We start from the raw sequence: 17344 nt of genomic DNA, 5'->3' as shown, positions 1-17344 counted from the left end.
GGACTGAGTTGCAGAAAACAGAAATACTTTTTAGCTGTTTGAAGCAAGACGGAATTGAGGAATTGAGCAACTGCTGATTAGTGGAAGGGTTGAAACAAATGGGCATTCACCTGGGAAGACGTGCAGAAATACCCACACTGCAACTGAACTGCCTGCCAGGGGAACCACTCCTCCTGTCTCAGGAAAGCTGAGGACCCAAAACCCATTCTGCTAACACGGCCCCTTAGTTAAGAGTCAGGGAATCACGTGTCTTTGTCCCAGATTTTTAGTCTTATTTGTTATCCTCCCTGGTAAAATAAAAATGAAATCAAACAAAAGCAGTAACTTTGGAACACTACCGTGGAAGAACTCGGTGTGTCTTGATTGTGCTTGCAACAGAAACCTCAGAACCTCCTTTGTTCTGCATGGTACGTGTGTGAGCACACTCTGAGAGAGGTCCTAGGTCACATCTAGGACACCCCAGCTGCAGGAGAGTTCTTACCTCGCCGTTCTCACCACCATCAGGAGGACTGACTTTCTGTGTATGCAGCTTGCTGGGAGCTGCTTGTAATTTCTCTTTGAATCCAGATATTTGACTAAAGACAGGTAAGAGGTGACTTTCCCCAGAAGTTGGGCTCTGAGAGTTCAGAATATTGAGATGGCAAGTCAGTTGGGTTTGTGTATGTTTAGCCTTGACAGTTGGTAACTCACAAAGCTATTATAGGTGCCTTTAGTGGAATGTTAGGAAATCAGAGTGTGTCAATCACGTGTGATTGACACTGCTGGAATCCGACCAAGCCTGATTTATGTTTATTTTATACTTATTACAGCATGCTGACAATAGAGCATTAACTATTAAGAAGTCTCTTAAGTAATTTATTATTGATTACCTCTGCTCTCAAACTTTGTTTTATACTAAATATGCCTGTATGCTACCCATTCTTAGCTATAAGCCTGTGTCGTCTACGGAGGGAAATGCGATGCTAAACATTTTCAACTTGCCAAGACCTAAGCCCAAAGGGAAAACTACAGTGCATTGGCAGTCCTACTTAGGTCGGCGTTTTGAACCCAGTCTAAGAGATTCTGTTTGACTGTGGATTTGGAGTGGAGAAGAAAGCCAGAAATAAAGTTTTAAAATTTATTTATTTTTGTATATGGATGTTTTGCCTGTGTGTATGTCTATAAACCACATGTATGCCTGGTGCTTGCAGAGACCAGAAAAGATTTTTGGACCCCTTGAAAGAGCTGCTATGTAGGTTCTAGGAATTGAACTTTGGGAGAGCAGCCAGTATTCTTAACCACTGAACCATCTCTCTAGCCCCCGAATAAGGTTTTCTTTTTTTTGTTGTTTCATATTTAGAAAGTGAGTTTTTGCCCCCATGTAATGAATCAAATGCATCACAAAGATTACAAATCAATTGTGTTTAGAGCCATATTTTTAAAAATTTGAATTTACTTCTCTATAATCTGCTTGGTGCAGATATTAAATATCAGTACATTTCTCTAAGCAGAGATAAGTGGAAAGAGGGTGTTCCTTTTTTGCTTTATCAATAACTTTAAAAACAAATTTATTATTTCTGTCACATTATAGAATACTGTATGGTTTTCCTGTTGAGAAAGCAAAATATAGCAGCGTTCCTCCAGTTCCACCAGAGGAATTCCCTGAATTGGTGCAGACAAGTCAATGGCAAGCTCACCAACCAGACCTGCAGCTCTCAGGAGAAGAAGTAAGAATTCCCTTTAATACGAGGTTTCTCTACCTCATGTGTTCTTAAACGTTTTGGTCTGTACTCTTTTGGTATTCTTGAACGTTATTGAGGACTTTTATATTGTTAATGTGAACTGTATTTTTGAACATTAAAATGGTAAAACCACAGATGTTAAATGTGATTCCACAGGGTGTGTTTATAAAGTCACAACTGCCTTTTTCCTTGCAGCATTGTCTGGCTGTATAGGCCAGGTTAGGCTGGTTTCTAGCTGGCGATCGTTCTGCCTCGGTCTCCTGAGTGCTGGGGTCACAGCCACACACTGTCATGCTTTCATTATAGTCTCCAACACCTAACTATAAGGAGAAAACTAGAATTTGTTCCTAAATTTACTCACTTGTCAAATCTCTCTGTATATTGGATTCTCATAAATTCTGCATATTTTTTGGTTGTTTGGTTAGAATACATGAGAAAAATTCTGACTTTAAAAAGATACGTAGCTGGAAAAGACAAAAATATTTCAGTAGCATTTCTTCTGTAGTTGTGGGAGGGTGAAGATACCAGTAGACTATTAGATGTTATTGCTATATGATACCAGGATCAAATAAATTAAATTAAATACTCAGAAAGAGATATACTCAAAAACACCAGAAAATAAGAGTAGAGTTCAAAATAGGTCCAAAAAACTCAAAGACAAGGAAGAATAGAAAGCAGAGAGACAAAAGGAAACTAGAGAATAAAAAAATAATGTAAATATAATGGTCCTTAATTAAATGCAAATCCTCTAAATATACTCAATGACAGAGAATGCCAGAAAGTGTTAAAAAACAAATAAACGTGGCCCAACTATGTAGTTTCTATAAAAACATGCTAAAAATATGAGATGGTTTGGTTTATATTAGAAAATTTAAAAAGCTCTCGTGTAGACACTAATCAAACAAGGATGCTAGTGGCTGTATTTGTATCAGATAGTAAACTCCCAAACCTGGCAAGTTATCAGAGACAGAATCACAGTCAAAGTGTAGATACACCAGGACACAGTCATGGTAAACTGTTTATGTAGCCAATGTAAAATGTAAGATATGTGAAGAAATTCTCAGTCACAGAAGTGACAAGAGAAATGAGGAGTTTTATGATTGCACTTGACTATTTCAAAATATTTTATTTCCAACATCTGGCTACAACATCTAAATAATCAGTAAAAGGTATAAAAAGCTCAGCAAACAACACTGGTTTAATCTATGATTAAATTTATATTTAATCTATGATTAAAGAGAACATTTCGGGAATCTTAAAACCTACTGACCTGATGAAAATCTAACATGTCAAAGATTGTGGGAGGTAACCCAAAGAAGGCAGAGAAGAAAAAATTTATAGCAGTACATAGTACAATAGAAAAGAGAAAATTCCAAGTCAGTAATTTAAGTTCCTACCTCAATAGTCAAGGAAAAGAAGTACAAAGAGACCTAGAGGAGGCAGAAAGAGGAAGTAACAAGGAGCAGAACTCGGTGGAGTCGAAAGCAGCAGATCAGAGCGGCCAAGGAAAGTGCATTCTTTGGAGGTAAAATCAGCAAAAATCTCTAGGAAAAACAAGGAAAGAAAGCCACAAATTAACATTAGAAACGAAAGCATCTGCAGACCCTGGAGGAGAACAAAAGATTGTGGTGGTGGTAGCATCATAAGCTACTCTCTATATACATAAATATGAGATCTCCAAATAGAAGGAGCAGTCTCTTTCCACAAAACTGCAGCTTACCCTACACGAGAGATAGAACTTTCAATCAGCAGCATAACTAGTAAGGAAATCGAATGATCAAGAAGCACCCTCTTCTTTCCTCTTTCCAGACTCTGGTAATTTACTGGATTTACTGGAGAGATTTATACTAAGTACTTATGAAAAAACTGACACTAGTTCTGTAAAATCCCTTCCCCAAAGAGAAGGAACACTTCCTAATTTTTGGTATTAAGGACATAGAATTGAAATATACACACAAGGAATTATATGACATGGGATAAAAGGGTAATTCCATATTTAAGGTTGTATCATAGTCCATAATGAAGAAAAATTGCATGATTGCATCAATCAGTATAGAAAAATAATTCAGTGAAACCAACCGAATTTTATGATAAAATTCTCAGAACAACATGAGTGGGGGGATTCTCTGCAATCTGATAGGGACATTCAGAGTCTGCACTGTCGGGGTTAGGACTATATTCTGCTACAGAAATAATTTGAGACCAGCTTGAGACCATGATTTAAAAAATGAAAGAAGGAAAATAGAAAAATATCCACAGGTGACTACTATACAGTTCAGCAACTGCTTGCCTGAGGATCATAAAGAAATGGTAACATAAATCTTGCCTGGACTGCTTGACTGTATGCTGTATGAACTGGACAAGCAGTACCCACAGAAAAATGACTGTTGAACTTGCCAAAAGGTGAGACAGTCCTTCAGGGTTCCTGCTCCATGAAAGAACTGCCAGACATTTTGCAGGACACAGATTAAAGCATCTGATGAGCTTTGCCATTACAAGGCAAATCAGATCTTCAAATTTCCTGCTTCAAGGAGAAGCCTGCCAGATATTATGGGCCTATAGGCTGAAGATGGGTTCCCCAGCATTACAGAAGAACTTTGGGTGACTGTCCAGGCAGCAAGATGTCTCTGTCAATTCTAGAGTTTTGGAAGTTGCTTACAATGCAGTACCTATTTACTTAGATGAAGACTTTTGTTGGAGTTGAAGATAGAGTCTTTGATGGAGTTGAAGACAGATAGTTATAGTTTTCCTTAGTTATGATAAAAGATAAAATAGATATAAATATTGTAACTATAATTCTTACTTGATACCTGTTTTGTTATATGTAATTTTACTATGTTAAAGTTAAAACCTTCCTTTTTATTTGGAAAGAAAAGGGGAGATGATGTAGGATTCCCCTCTATGCTATGAATATGTTTTATTATTATTTATTATATGGTTATTAAAGAAGCTGTTGCAGCCCATGGCTGAGTAGAGTAAAGGTAGGCAGGAAATCTGAACAGAGATATAGAGAGAAAGTAGGTGGAGTCAAAGAGATGACATGTAGTTGCTGAAGGAGGCAGATGCCCCTGAATCTTACCAGTAAGCCACAACCTCTTGGTGATACACATATTAATAGAAATGGGTTAATTTAAGATGTAAGAGTTAGTTAATAAGAAGCCTAAGCCATTGGCCAATCAGTGTTGTAATAAAAAAGTAACTTTATAAGAAAAATATATTCCAAGAACTTTGGCTATAATGTTTTAAGCAAAATATTGCACATTGTGTTGGTTAGTTTTAACTTTTAGCTTGGCACAGTCTAGAAATACCTGCCTGCCTGTGGACCCAGCTTCTGGGTCCAGCACCCTGCTCTGATCTGCTGACTGAACTGGGCTTGGGCTGGGTGTCTTCAGGTGTCACCCCATTGCTGGCTCAGAGTTCTCTATAATCATGTGTCTGCTTTTTTGTTGTTTTGTGTGTGTGTGGGGGGGTATTGTCACTTTTGTAGATTTCTGAAATTCTTTATTTTTTTCTCTTAAACAATAGAATAAATAAAAATAGAATAAAGTCTCTTTACTCTATTTTTTCTTTTCTTTTTTGCCTTTCCTTCAGTAGATCACACTGAGGTAGACTCTTGTTTGCCATTTTACCTGTAAGTTTTCCTATTATGTAGTATTCCTCACAATGATGAATTGTAAGGCTGTAGAACCCATTGTTGATTTCTAGGGCACCAGAGTCTGGTTTCCAATGAATGTCTCACCAGAGTAAAAGATGAGTGATCTTTATGATACTGTATCTTGATTGAATAATTGTTAGCATTGTATGTATGAGAGCATATTATAATTTTTAAGATGTTGCCTTAAGGTCAGTTGGGTAAAGGTGGAGGGATCTTTGCACTATTCATTAAAATTCATGTGAATTTACCAAATAAAAAGTATAATATAGCTGGATCTTGAGGTATATCAACTCCCAGTTTTCTGAGGAACTGCCATGATGATTTCCAGCATTCCCACCAGCAGTGGAGGAGTATTCCCCTTGCTCCACATCTTCTCCAGCATGAGCTGTCACTTGTGTTTTTTATCTTAGCTACTATGACATGTGTACGATCTCAAAGTCCTTTGATTTGCATTTCCCTGATGGCTAAGGACGTTGAACATTTCTTTAAGTGTTGCTCAACCATTTGAAATTCCTCTATTGAGAAGTCTCTGCTTAGATCTGTACCCCATTTTTAAATTGGATTATTGTTTTCTTTTTGTGTTTAGTTTCTTGAATTCTTTATTTATTTTGGTGAAATATATGAAGTTCTATACACAGACACACATATATACACACTACCTTTGTCAGATGTGGAGTTGGTGAAAATCTTTCCCATTCTATAGGTTGTCATTTTGTTTTATTGATGGTATTTTTGCCTTGCAGAGCCTTTCAGTTTCATGAGGTCCCATTTATTGATTATTAATCTTAGTGCCCGAGCTATAGGTATTCTGTTCAGGAAATTGTCTCTTGTGCTAATGAGTTCAAGGCTATTCCTCATTTTTCTTTTTATTATGTTCAGTATGTCTGTTTTTTTTTTTTGAGGTTGGATATTTATTTAGTGGGTTATTGAAGGGGAAAGGAGAAGGGAAGAAAAGGATAGAAAAAGAGAGAGAGAATAAGAGAGAGAGAGAGAGAGAGAGAGAGAGAGAGAGAGAGAGAGAAAGTAGAGACAGAAGCTGCCTCTTTGAGAGGGAGATAGAAAAAGGTATGTCTGGTTTTATATTGAAGTCTTTGGTTCACTTGGTCTTAAGTTTTGTGCAGGGTGATAGCTATGGATTTATTTGCATTTTTCTACACACTGGCATCCAATTAGAACAGCATGTTGAAGATGTTTTCTTTTTTTCCATTGTGTATTTCTGGCTTCTTTATCAAAAGTCAGGTGACCATATATATGTGTATTTACATCTGGATCTTTGATTCAATTCCATTGAACAATTTGTCTGTTTTTATGCCAATACCATGCAGTTTTTATTACTATAACTTTGGGTAGAGTTTGCAATCAGAAGTTCTTTCATTTTTCAGGATTGTTTTAGTTATCCTGAGATTTTTGTTTTCCATATGAAGTTGAGTATTGTCTTTTCAAGGTCTGTAAAGAACTGTGATGGAATTTTGATGGAGATTGTGTTGAATCTGTACATTTCATTTGGTAGAATGAATTTTTTTATTACGTTAATCCTACTGATCTATAAGCTTGGGAGAGCTTTCCATATTCTAATAATTTTTTAAATTTTTTTTTCAAAGACTTGAAGTTCTTATCATACAGATCTTTCTTTTGCTTGGCTAGTTTTACCCCATGATATTTTATGTTATTTGTGGCTATTGTCAAGGGTGTTGCTTTCCTGATTTCTTTTTCAACCCATTTGTAATTTGTACAGGCGGTCTACTGATTTTTTTTGAGTTAATCTTGTATCTAGTTACTTTACTGAAAGTGTTTATCAGATAGCTGTAGCAATTACTTGGTAAATTTTTTGGGGTCACTTATGTATATTATCATATCATCTGCAAATAACAGTAATTTGACTTTTCCCTTTCCAAGCTTATCCCCTTCATTTACTTCAGTTGTCTTGTTGCTCCAGCTAAAATTTCAAGTAGTGTATTGACTAGATATGGAGAGAGTGGGCAGCTTTGTTTTGTTCCTTATTGCTTTCAGTTTCTCTCCATTTGGTTTGTTGTTGGCTATAGGCTTGTTGTAATTTGCCTTATCATGTTTGGGTAAAACCATTGTATCCTTAATCTTTCCAAGGTTGTCATGAAGAGGTGTTCGATCTTGTCAAAGACCTTTTCTGCATCTAATGAAATGATCATGAGGGACAATCCAGTGTCTTTAGTAGTGAAATGTGGCAATGCCATAGTGATGGCCACAGCTTTCTAAAATTCTAGTATTTGGCCAGGAACTCCTTTCTGTTGGCTAAACTTTTGGCACTGACAGGTTTACTCTTTTGAGGAAACGCTGGCCATATAGTGTCATTCTTACTGGTTCACAGCTTGCTATTTTCCTTTTTAGGTAAAGGCTGTCTACTTTAGTTCGCAACTCAAATAGCTGCACATAAACTTTTCCTCTGTGAGGTAACCCTACTGATCCTCTTTACGGTCTTCTCGTCACATTGAAACTCAGAAGTTGTGTACTGAGTGATTGAGATTTAGAAAGCTCTATCATGGTTGTGTGCTTCTCACAGGACATTTTATAGGTGTTTTGTCTGGGTTCATGCTGACACCATCCATCTTGTTCTTTATGCTTATCCAGCAGTGCAGTATTATAGTAAGAAAGCAAATCAGCCCCTTCCCCCATTTCAGAATAGATTTTGAAATCTGGTGTTCTGCTTTGAAGTTTAAATACCTTGAAATAAGCTCACATGTCTCTCTCCCTCAGTGAACAGAATATTCCAACCTCAGGTCATCAGTGTGGCTATGTGGCTTACCAATAGTAGGCTCTAATGCTAATACATACAAGCTCAGAACCATATATATGTACATATGTATATTTCTGTAACTGTAAAGGTTCTGTTAGACACTAAATGGAAGTCAAATGTTTTCTAATTAGTGATTCAGTTGTTGTGTGTTTCTGCTTTCCTGTCAAATTCCAGTCTCCACTAACCAAGTTAATCATGTTCCTAAAACCCTTAGAACATTTTGAGCCCTGCAGAGTACTTTCCCTTGATTAGCATATCTTTACTGGTTTAATTTGATAAAAGCTTTCCTGAAGGGACATCTGTGCCTTTCCTTGAAAACAGAGCACTGTTGATCAGCCTCCCTCCTACAGGTTTGTATCTTGCTCACATCTGGGATGATAACCTTGTTCTAGATGCCTAATCTGCTATCACGCTATCTACTCCATAGTAGGAAGACCTTACTGTGCCGGGACATATCATTTGTATACCTGGAACCCTCTTAATTTCTAGATATTCTTGGGAAAATTTGTCAACTGCTTTGGGAAGAGTTTACCATTCTTAGCAAAGACTTACTGGCTTCTGTGTATATTGTATATTACTTGCAATATTCCTCATAAGATAGAGGGCAAGTGAGGCCAAACACTTTAGCCTGGCAACAACTACAAAATCTGCCTTTCCCTCCCTCCCTCCTTCCCTCCCTCCCTCCCTCCCTTCCTCCCTCCTCTCCCCTCTCTGTCTGTCTCTCTCTCTCCTTTTTGTTGGCTTTTGAGACAGGGTTTCTCTGTATAACAGCCCTGGCTTCTCCAGAGCTCTCTTTGTAGACCACGCTGGCCTCGAAACCACAGAGATCCACCTGCCTCTGCTTCCCAAGTGCTAGGTTATTAATGGCACACACTGCTCGGGAAAATCTGCCTTTCTTTACCTAAAAATTATTTTGGTAGATATGAAATATCGATAAAATGTATGGGATAGTAGAGGCATGTGTCTGACTAGAAATCAATATTAGTATTCCTATTATTGTGACTTTTTTTAGAGTTGTGTCTTTATATGTTCATCTGCACTTCAGAAAATGTTACTGCTAAGAGTTCATGGCTAATGCTTTAGCAGTGCTTGGAATGGATGTTTTATGATCATTTCTGCTCTTTTATTTTTGACAAAAGCAGTCCTGAATTTTGGGGGGGTCATGCATAATTAATCTGATTAAGTAGTTTCAAAAGTCAACAAATTTAAAGAAAACTGCCAATGATATCAAGCATTCAAACAACTATTATTTCAAAATATAGCCAGTTTCTTCAACTTCTTTTAATGAATGCCTAAATATTTTTTTACATGCCCCTATTTCTTTTAAAAATTGTTTTTATTTATTTTGTTATTATATCTTTACAAAGACAACATGGGGATTTTTCTCATTCCTCAGACACTACTGCCTCTATTAGTAATGTAGTAGTAGTTGAACAGTTGTCTCAAGAAGACATATCCAAGTGCCATCTCTTGGTACTGTGAATGTACTGCTATTTTAGAAACAAGGACTTTGCAGATATAATTAAAATTTTAGAATAAAATTATTCTGATTGTAGGATAAGTCTTATATCCAATAGTAATGGTATACTTAGGAAAACAGAATGCCTCTCATCACTGAGTGAAGACTCCAGTTCTGAGAATGGCTTACATGTAATGAAGTTGTTGTCCAAAGGGGCCCACGGAGATCCCCAAACCACCTGGGATATTGCCAAGGCTACTGGTCATTCTCCACAAACTGACAGCAAGGCCCTAATGTTGAAGGCAACAGCTACACAATTCATTGAATGCGAAGAAATTGCACTGGTGTCCACCTAGAACCTTCACTCCTATTGGCTAGTGTTTGTGGTACTAGAAGGTTCTCTGCATACTACCAGGAGAAAAAGAGAAACACTAAACCAGCTACAAAGTCTTTGATCTACAATGGTGAACTTCCTGCAAGATGTCCTAGTACAAAAGAGGCTCGAAGGTTGTAGGAGTAACCAACTAATATCTGATTGAATTTAAGGCCTACTCCATGAGATGGATCCCATTTCTGACACTGTTCAAGAGGCCAAGATCCTGACACTAGAAACATAGGAGAAATCCAAAAACTACTGCACTCACAGATCCAGGGTCCTGCTCAGCCACCATCAGAAAAGCTTCCTTCTGTAGGCCATGGGAACAAACACGGAGGTTCACAGTTGGACATGCTCAGAGAGTAAGAGACCTTGGAACACTTGTTCCTGAGTGGGGTGTCTCCATCACATCCTTCCTATCAGTGCTCAGGAAATCCTGGAGGAAAAGAGGAGAAAGACTGTAAGAACCAGGGGAGATGGCAGACATCAAAGAAAAACAGGCCTTCTAAACACAGCAGGAGTGATGCACAGAGAGGCTCACAGGGACCACGGGAGCATGAACAGGGCCTCCACAAGTCTAACCCAGATGGGTTCCCAGTGCTGAGAGGGGAAGTGGACACCAGCTCCCATCTGTAACCCAAAAACTATCTCTAACTGATAATCTGATGTGGGGTTCCCCTCTGTATGCTGTGAATAGCATTGCTTAATAAAGAAACTGGCTTGGCCTGATAAGATAGAACAGAGCTAGGCGGGGAAAACTAGACTGAATGCTGGGACAAAGAAGGGCAGAGTCAAGGAGAAGCCATGGAGCCACCTCTGGAGACTGACATGCTGAAACATTGCCGGTAGGCCAAGAGCCTCGTTATAAAATATAAAATAATGGAAATGGGTTAAATTAAGATGTAAAAGCTAGCTAATAAGAAGTTAGAGCTAATAGGCCAAGCAGTGGTTTAATTAATATAGTTTCTGTGTGGTTATTTTGGGTCTGAGCTGCCCAGCAGTCAGGAAACAAGTGGCCCTTCTACAACAGATATCCTCTTGCAAAGGTGAAATTGTTTGTCTGCAGCAGATTTTCACTGGGTGTACAAGCCATACTCACGGACAGGCTCAATGCCCAGCAGTAGGTGGACAGTTCAAAACAAATTCAGTGGTATTTTTTTAAGCTTTTTTTTTTTCTGAATCTCAGAATACTTTGTCTGGACTTTTAATTTTACCTTACAGGTATTTTGCGGATATATTAAGGTTCCCAGTTTTGTATTTTTATGGGATTTCTGTGTGTGCGAACATGTGTGATTCTATGTCTTATGTATGCTCCTTGTGATTTTTCTCTGGCTCTTTTTTTCCTGATTGTTTTTTCCTATTCTATTTTTTGGTTTTATTATTATATTATTACTTATTTTTTATCTTATTATTATGTTTTAGATGACTGTGTTTTCTAATGAGAGAGCAAACCCGGTATGCATTTGGATGGGTGGGAAAGTGGGGATGATCTAGGAGGGAAAGTGGAGGGAAAGCTAGAATCAGAATGTGCTGTATGTAAATCTATCTTCAATAAAAGAAAAATAGAAAAAATAGGGAGGAAAAGCAGAATGCTATGTTGGGGCACACAGGAATTCAAGTCATGTGATGTCAGAGAGTAAGGTGTAGCTGCTGCCCAAGAAATGCAAAAGTTGTTCGTAGCCTCGAGGAGCCAGGGAGAACTCTTCAGAGGAAGCATGTGCCTCAATTCTGGAGCTATGAAAGAATGCTTTCCTCCTCATTTATACCAGCGGGGGATGCTGAGGGTGGCAGCTCTGGGAGATCTCTGCGGTTGGTGGTATGTTTGTTAAAATTAATGGACCAGAATTGGAGTGTGCTTCTCACTAAGGTTCATACTCCATCCAGCGTTCCCTGGCTTTCCAAACCACGCCTGTGTCCCAGGAGTCTATCTGGACACAACACTTTTAATTGCCCCGTTTTATTATTTTCTTTTAAACTGTGACACTATGCCAGATTTTCCTCATTTCAGTGAAGATTTTGGGATTTCTCTTCCAGCATTCTGTAAACAGCATCTCAGCTGGGAGTGACTGATGTTTTGAGTTGATGGGTTTGTGAGACCCCAGAAGAAAGACTGCTAAGAGACTCTTCTAACCTGCAAGGCATGTGCTGTCAGCATGACTTCTCGGCATGATGCTGACCTTGGTCACAAATGTCTTCCCTGAAAAGTTTTACCTGCCTGTGCTGTGCTTTTTCTTTAAAGGAAATTAAAACGTAGAGAACTTTCCCCTACCTCCTTGAGGTTAGCGTACTTACAAAAATTAGCTAAAATTCTTCTGTGTAGAAAAATGCATCTATTATTCATTCATTTGCTGAAATCAGCATTACTGATAGATATTTATATTACCCTTTGTGTTATAATCCAGTGCAACTTCATTACTCCTACTCCCACTGCTGAAATGGTTTGAGTCTTGGCTGCTGGCAGCTCCTTTATTTGGCCCCCTAGACCTCTTTCAATGCATCTCACCATTATAAGTTTTAGGGCAGTCCTTTAATTTTTGGAACTAGAAGATGTTCTAGAATTCTATTTTTTTCCCTTTAAAGACAGTTTCCTAATTCCATACAGTACAAAATGCCCCAGACTCATATTTCCTGATTTCTTTGTGTGATGCATCCTGATCCCATTTATGTGATTAAACCAAGGTCTAAATAGGATGTATGCTTGCTACTATTGAGGCATTGTTGCTTCTAAGCCTTGCCAAAAGACACAGGAAGAATTTATGTGTCTCCAGCGGAGCAGTAGCACACATGAACTCACAAGTCCTGTGCAAGTTTAAGCTAGGCAAAATCCCAACATGGAAGGAGGGAGAAGTAGCCCTAGCTGAAGAGCTCTGAGCCTTTGCTAGCTGGGAGATGGAAGTCACTTTTCCTTAATGATGAGACCCCCTAGTTGGTTGATTATATTCTAGGGTATACCACTCCCAAGAGTGGTAGAGCAATACCAACTGGACTAAGTAAGGACAAAAGGGGAGAAAAGTCAATGTTGGGTAGGTAGTGGAGTAGGGGCAGAAATGATAGATGAAGGAGGAGCGGGAATGACTATGATCAAAATACATTTATGGAATTCATGAAGATTGATAAAAATGTTATTTGTAAAAATATGTGTCTGTAAATGTAGCTGTGTGCATGCACCTATATTAAACTAAATGTGAGTTCATAATCCACTGTGTTATAAAACACATTCTAGTTCCCCCTTGCTTATCTTTAAACTCTCACTCCACCAGTGGCAAACTGGCTCCCAGCAGCCTCCACTGCTGCATTCATTATCCATGGAAGTCCAGTATCCACAAATGGAAGTGTCGGAATTGCTAGTCCACATTCCCATGGGTCTTCAGCAGCTAAAGCACAATGCCGTAGTGACGGTTTCTTCTTTAGTCACTGAGCTCAGTATCCCGCCTGCTTGTGTGAGGTTGCTCCACATGTTGATGATACAGTTAGAATGTTTCGTTATGTTTCACATTCTATCCTGGATTTCTCTTTACTCCCTTTAAGCTTTTGTTCTTCAAAGCTCAGTAAGTTTTAGCAACTGCATGATGTCATGGAACCACAATTCTGGTAGCATCTGCCATAGTTTTTCCTCTCTAAAACAAATCCTCTTTTAGTTTATGACTTAATACTTCACTCTATGTCTTTATGATCCTAAGTAATATCTTTGTGTGTCTGTGGTTTCTAGTTTATTTATATAAATAACACTTCTGTGTGAATTTTTCTAAAAGGATTAATTGAAATACAGTGTAAGTCCCATCTACATCTTATGATTGTTGTGTATAAATGTTATATATAATGTTTATAATGTTATCTGCTTCTCTCCTAAGGTACAATTAAATTGGGCTTTATTTCTCCATTTAATACACTCTGTGAATGACCTATACATCTCTCCCCATATGCACACATACGTATATGTGTGTGTATGTGTATGTATGTATATATAAGAACTTGTTTAGAACACACAGCAGGAGGCGACTGAAGACGTGGCATGCATACCTTCTGTTTCACTAAGACTGGTCAGCTTGCCTGCAGTGGGGTTCACCTCACATTGCAGCATCTCTTAGCCCTGCTGGCTTTACTTGTCTTCCTTTAAGCTCACAGTGAACCAAGTCAGATTTCCTTGGTTTTCAGAGTCTGTGATCAATCAAGCCATTTTCTCAACAACTAGAAACAATTTGACAGGAGCTTGGGCTTTTAAATTCAGGGGACATTTAGTACTATTTGTCATAATCTTTTGTAATACTTTTAAAGGTATCTGCATATCCAGGAGCTTCAAAAATGTTTTGGAATCTTACTGCACCCAAATTCGCGATTCCAGAATCAACCATGAGGGAAGCATTATATGCGAAATACGAGGTAATGAATGCATTTTCTAGATTGTTATTTTTGCCATTATTTAATAATATACTTCTATAAATTGCTTCTGACATAAAATTTACTGGACAGTTATTATATAATTTGTCAAGCAATTATTGTCAAGGTCAGGTTGGCTGGATGACACTTTAGAGATGATTTAAATATATAAATAATGGTCACACTTATCATTACACATGTATGGGAATGCATCCTTATATTTTATCAAATTTTGGTATACATATCTAAGCTTTAACTATAATCAATGTCCTTCTTTAAAAAAGACACTTACTGCAGCTAGGCAAGAATAATCTATTTTCTTTTTGGAAGAGTATTTTATTCGAGGCTTCCAGTTACAAAGTCATGCAGGTTGTGTAGAGAATCCTCATGGTATTTCCATTTACTTTTTGGCACATGAAGACAATGGATATTTATCATGAAATTTTAGGTAATATTTAAGAATTCCTATTAAATTTGTTGGCCGTGGTAATCTGGTAATCATATTATTGATATCTGCCTCACAATTAAGACTTTATAGTTCTCCTGGAAAACCAGATGGAACGTCTTTCACACTTTGGTGGAGGAGCAAACTTTATTTCAAACCAATCTATGAGGGTAGCCAGGAAGAGAGTACATGGCCCTATGTCCTGTTGGCACAGGCTCATGTGGGAATCCCCCCAAGGTCTAACTTATCACCAGGCACCTGCTGCATTTTCTTCTCGGGCTGAATCTAAGATGCTGTCTGTCAGATGTCCCTGGTGTCTCAGGTTTCCAAGCATGTCCTCATTTAATGGAATAAGATAGTTAATTCTTCCTTGAAACTCTAGTAGGATTCTGAACTAAATCCATCTGTCTGTGAAACTTTGTTAGTTGAGCAATTTTAAGTCACTGCTTTATCTTAAAATAGTATTTATTGGGTGTGCCAGGGCCATTGTATACACGAAGTTATGTGACTACATGCTCAAGACCTAAGCAAGATCAAATCGGTCAAAATACCAGCATGGAAAGAGGGAGGGCTCCTGAAGCCCCACCCTCCCCGAGGAGTTATAGGTTATAGTTATAGGAGTGAGAGTCAGTTTTCTTTAGAAATGTTTTACCAAAAAGGCTACCTATATATATGCTCCAGTAGAGGGACCTTCACCTATGTCCAGCACTAAGTGGATTCAGTGAAACACATCAAATTAGGAGAGGAAAGTGTGAGTAACGGAGTGAGGGATTGAGAGGTGTATTTGGTTAAAACCCATCTATATGCATGTATGAACTTCTCAAGCAATAAAAGTTTAAAAACATGAAATAACAGAATACATGAAATAAAAGAGAAGGAAGTCTTGGGCAGCAGTTCTGCGTACCCCCAGGGCAGGAAGAAAGGGGTTAATATGCCGAGCCAGTCAAAGGTGGTACCGGAACGTACCTGGGCTTTCTGAAAATCTATTAGCGTGTTTAAATGTCAGGTAGGAAACAGTGCAGGTGTCAGTGGCCAGCATGACAGGCTCTACTGACTGCTTTAACAGCTTTGTTTTTCCTATAGGGCTTGGGATGTGTGCCCAGTCACCTGGTGGACAAAATGGCAGTCACAACCAAGATGGCTGTCATCACATGGAATGGCTGCCTCCATGGGTTATCTCCCTTGTTGATTTTGTTACCAGTTATTTTTGTTTACTTATTTAAAAAGAAGATGCTAGAGTTGATACAGATAGGAGGAATCTTCTTGAAAGTTTGAAATTTTGACAGAACTGCACCATTTGGGAAAGTTCTAATGATTTAAAAGTTTTCTTTACTAATTTTTACTTATATATTGTAGTTTTTGAGTCAGCTGTTAACTTATTACAGAAAACCATGTGTTTTACGAGATACTTGTTATTTTCTGTCAGTTTTAATCTGTTTGTAATGTTGCATAACTTTTCTATTTCTCCCGGTTTTCATATCTATAATGGGATTTTTAGAAATAAGCTTAATTTTCTTGTTTTTTTGCTTTGTTTTCAGTTGTAAAGTTTATCCTTTATCAAACTACTACACACATACTAGTAAAGAACAATCATTAATACATTTCTAGTGAGATTTACAGTGTCTGATCTCAAGCTGTTAGATATTGTGGCCTGTCAGCAGAAAAAAAAGGAATGAATTCAGCATACCTTCTTTGAGTAGAAATATTTTGGCTTAATATTACATCCCATTTTGCCATTGTGACAATTAGTTATTATTCTTTTGAATTCTTTTTGATTATTGACTCCATGGCTTATCATAGAATGTTGATATTCTGTTTAGTCATTTCTTTAATTTCTTTTACTGAATTTTAACTATTTTCTTATTCTTTTAAAGTACTTTAAATATAACTTATGACTTTTGTATAAGGATTTGAGTTATTTCACCATTTTTCACTTAGCATCTTCATTTGTTTTTAAAAATAATTTTTTTGGGGGGAATAGTTATCATTTTCTTTTGGATATTCCACTTAGGTGGGGTGGGGTCTTAAAAGTTTAAAAACTTATGATATTGTTTTCTTTAAAGTGTATTATTAATCCTTAATAACATATAGTATATATTTTTAAAATTTTTAGAAATTATTATTTGTGCTGTGGTTTCATGGTTTATTACATATCCCAATATCCATGAACTAAGCCAGGGACATTACACATAGTTACCATTGTTGACACTGAGCTGGACTAAGCAGAGCATAGTTTCTGGGATTAGAGTCTTGGATTTGAATCTGTTTGCTTCCTAGGTAACTCTATCTATGCCCCTAAGACACATTTTTTATATTAAGCAAGTTTTGAAGATTTAATGAGGCATTAAACTGTGTGTACACTGTTAGGAACCTTATTTTGAGAAATATTTTGACAGCTTCTGAGACTTTAGTATCTGTGCTATTTTTTTATAGTAAACAACCATTGATTTTTAATTGGTTCCTCTGTTTTGACATAAAAGATGGTGTGGAAACTTTTGCCTTTGTTTCGTTAAAAAGTGTCCCTTTAAATACTTGAAATTC

At 37.6% G+C, this 17344-nt stretch overlaps 1 protein-coding gene across 1 annotated transcript in view; it reads left to right on the top strand.

Annotated features, from left to right (window-relative positions):
* Nucleotides 1-17344, top strand: part of Ttc6 (tetratricopeptide repeat domain 6) — a 152590-nt gene that overhangs the window by 64031 nt on the left and 71215 nt on the right. Inside the window, exons 6-7 of the mRNA XM_026789898.1 lie at nt 1571-1706; nt 14257-14361. Of these exons, the coding sequence (XP_026645699.1) occupies nt 1571-1706; nt 14257-14361 (241 nt within the window). The remainder of the gene's footprint in view (nt 1-1570; nt 1707-14256; nt 14362-17344) is intronic.

The sequence above is a fragment of the Microtus ochrogaster genome, chromosome 1 (assembly GCF_000317375.1).
Source record: "Microtus ochrogaster isolate Prairie Vole_2 chromosome 1, MicOch1.0, whole genome shotgun sequence".
NCBI classification, from domain to species: Eukaryota; Metazoa; Chordata; class Mammalia; order Rodentia; family Cricetidae; genus Microtus; species Microtus ochrogaster.
This window is presented reverse-complemented; position numbering and strand designations above follow the sequence as displayed.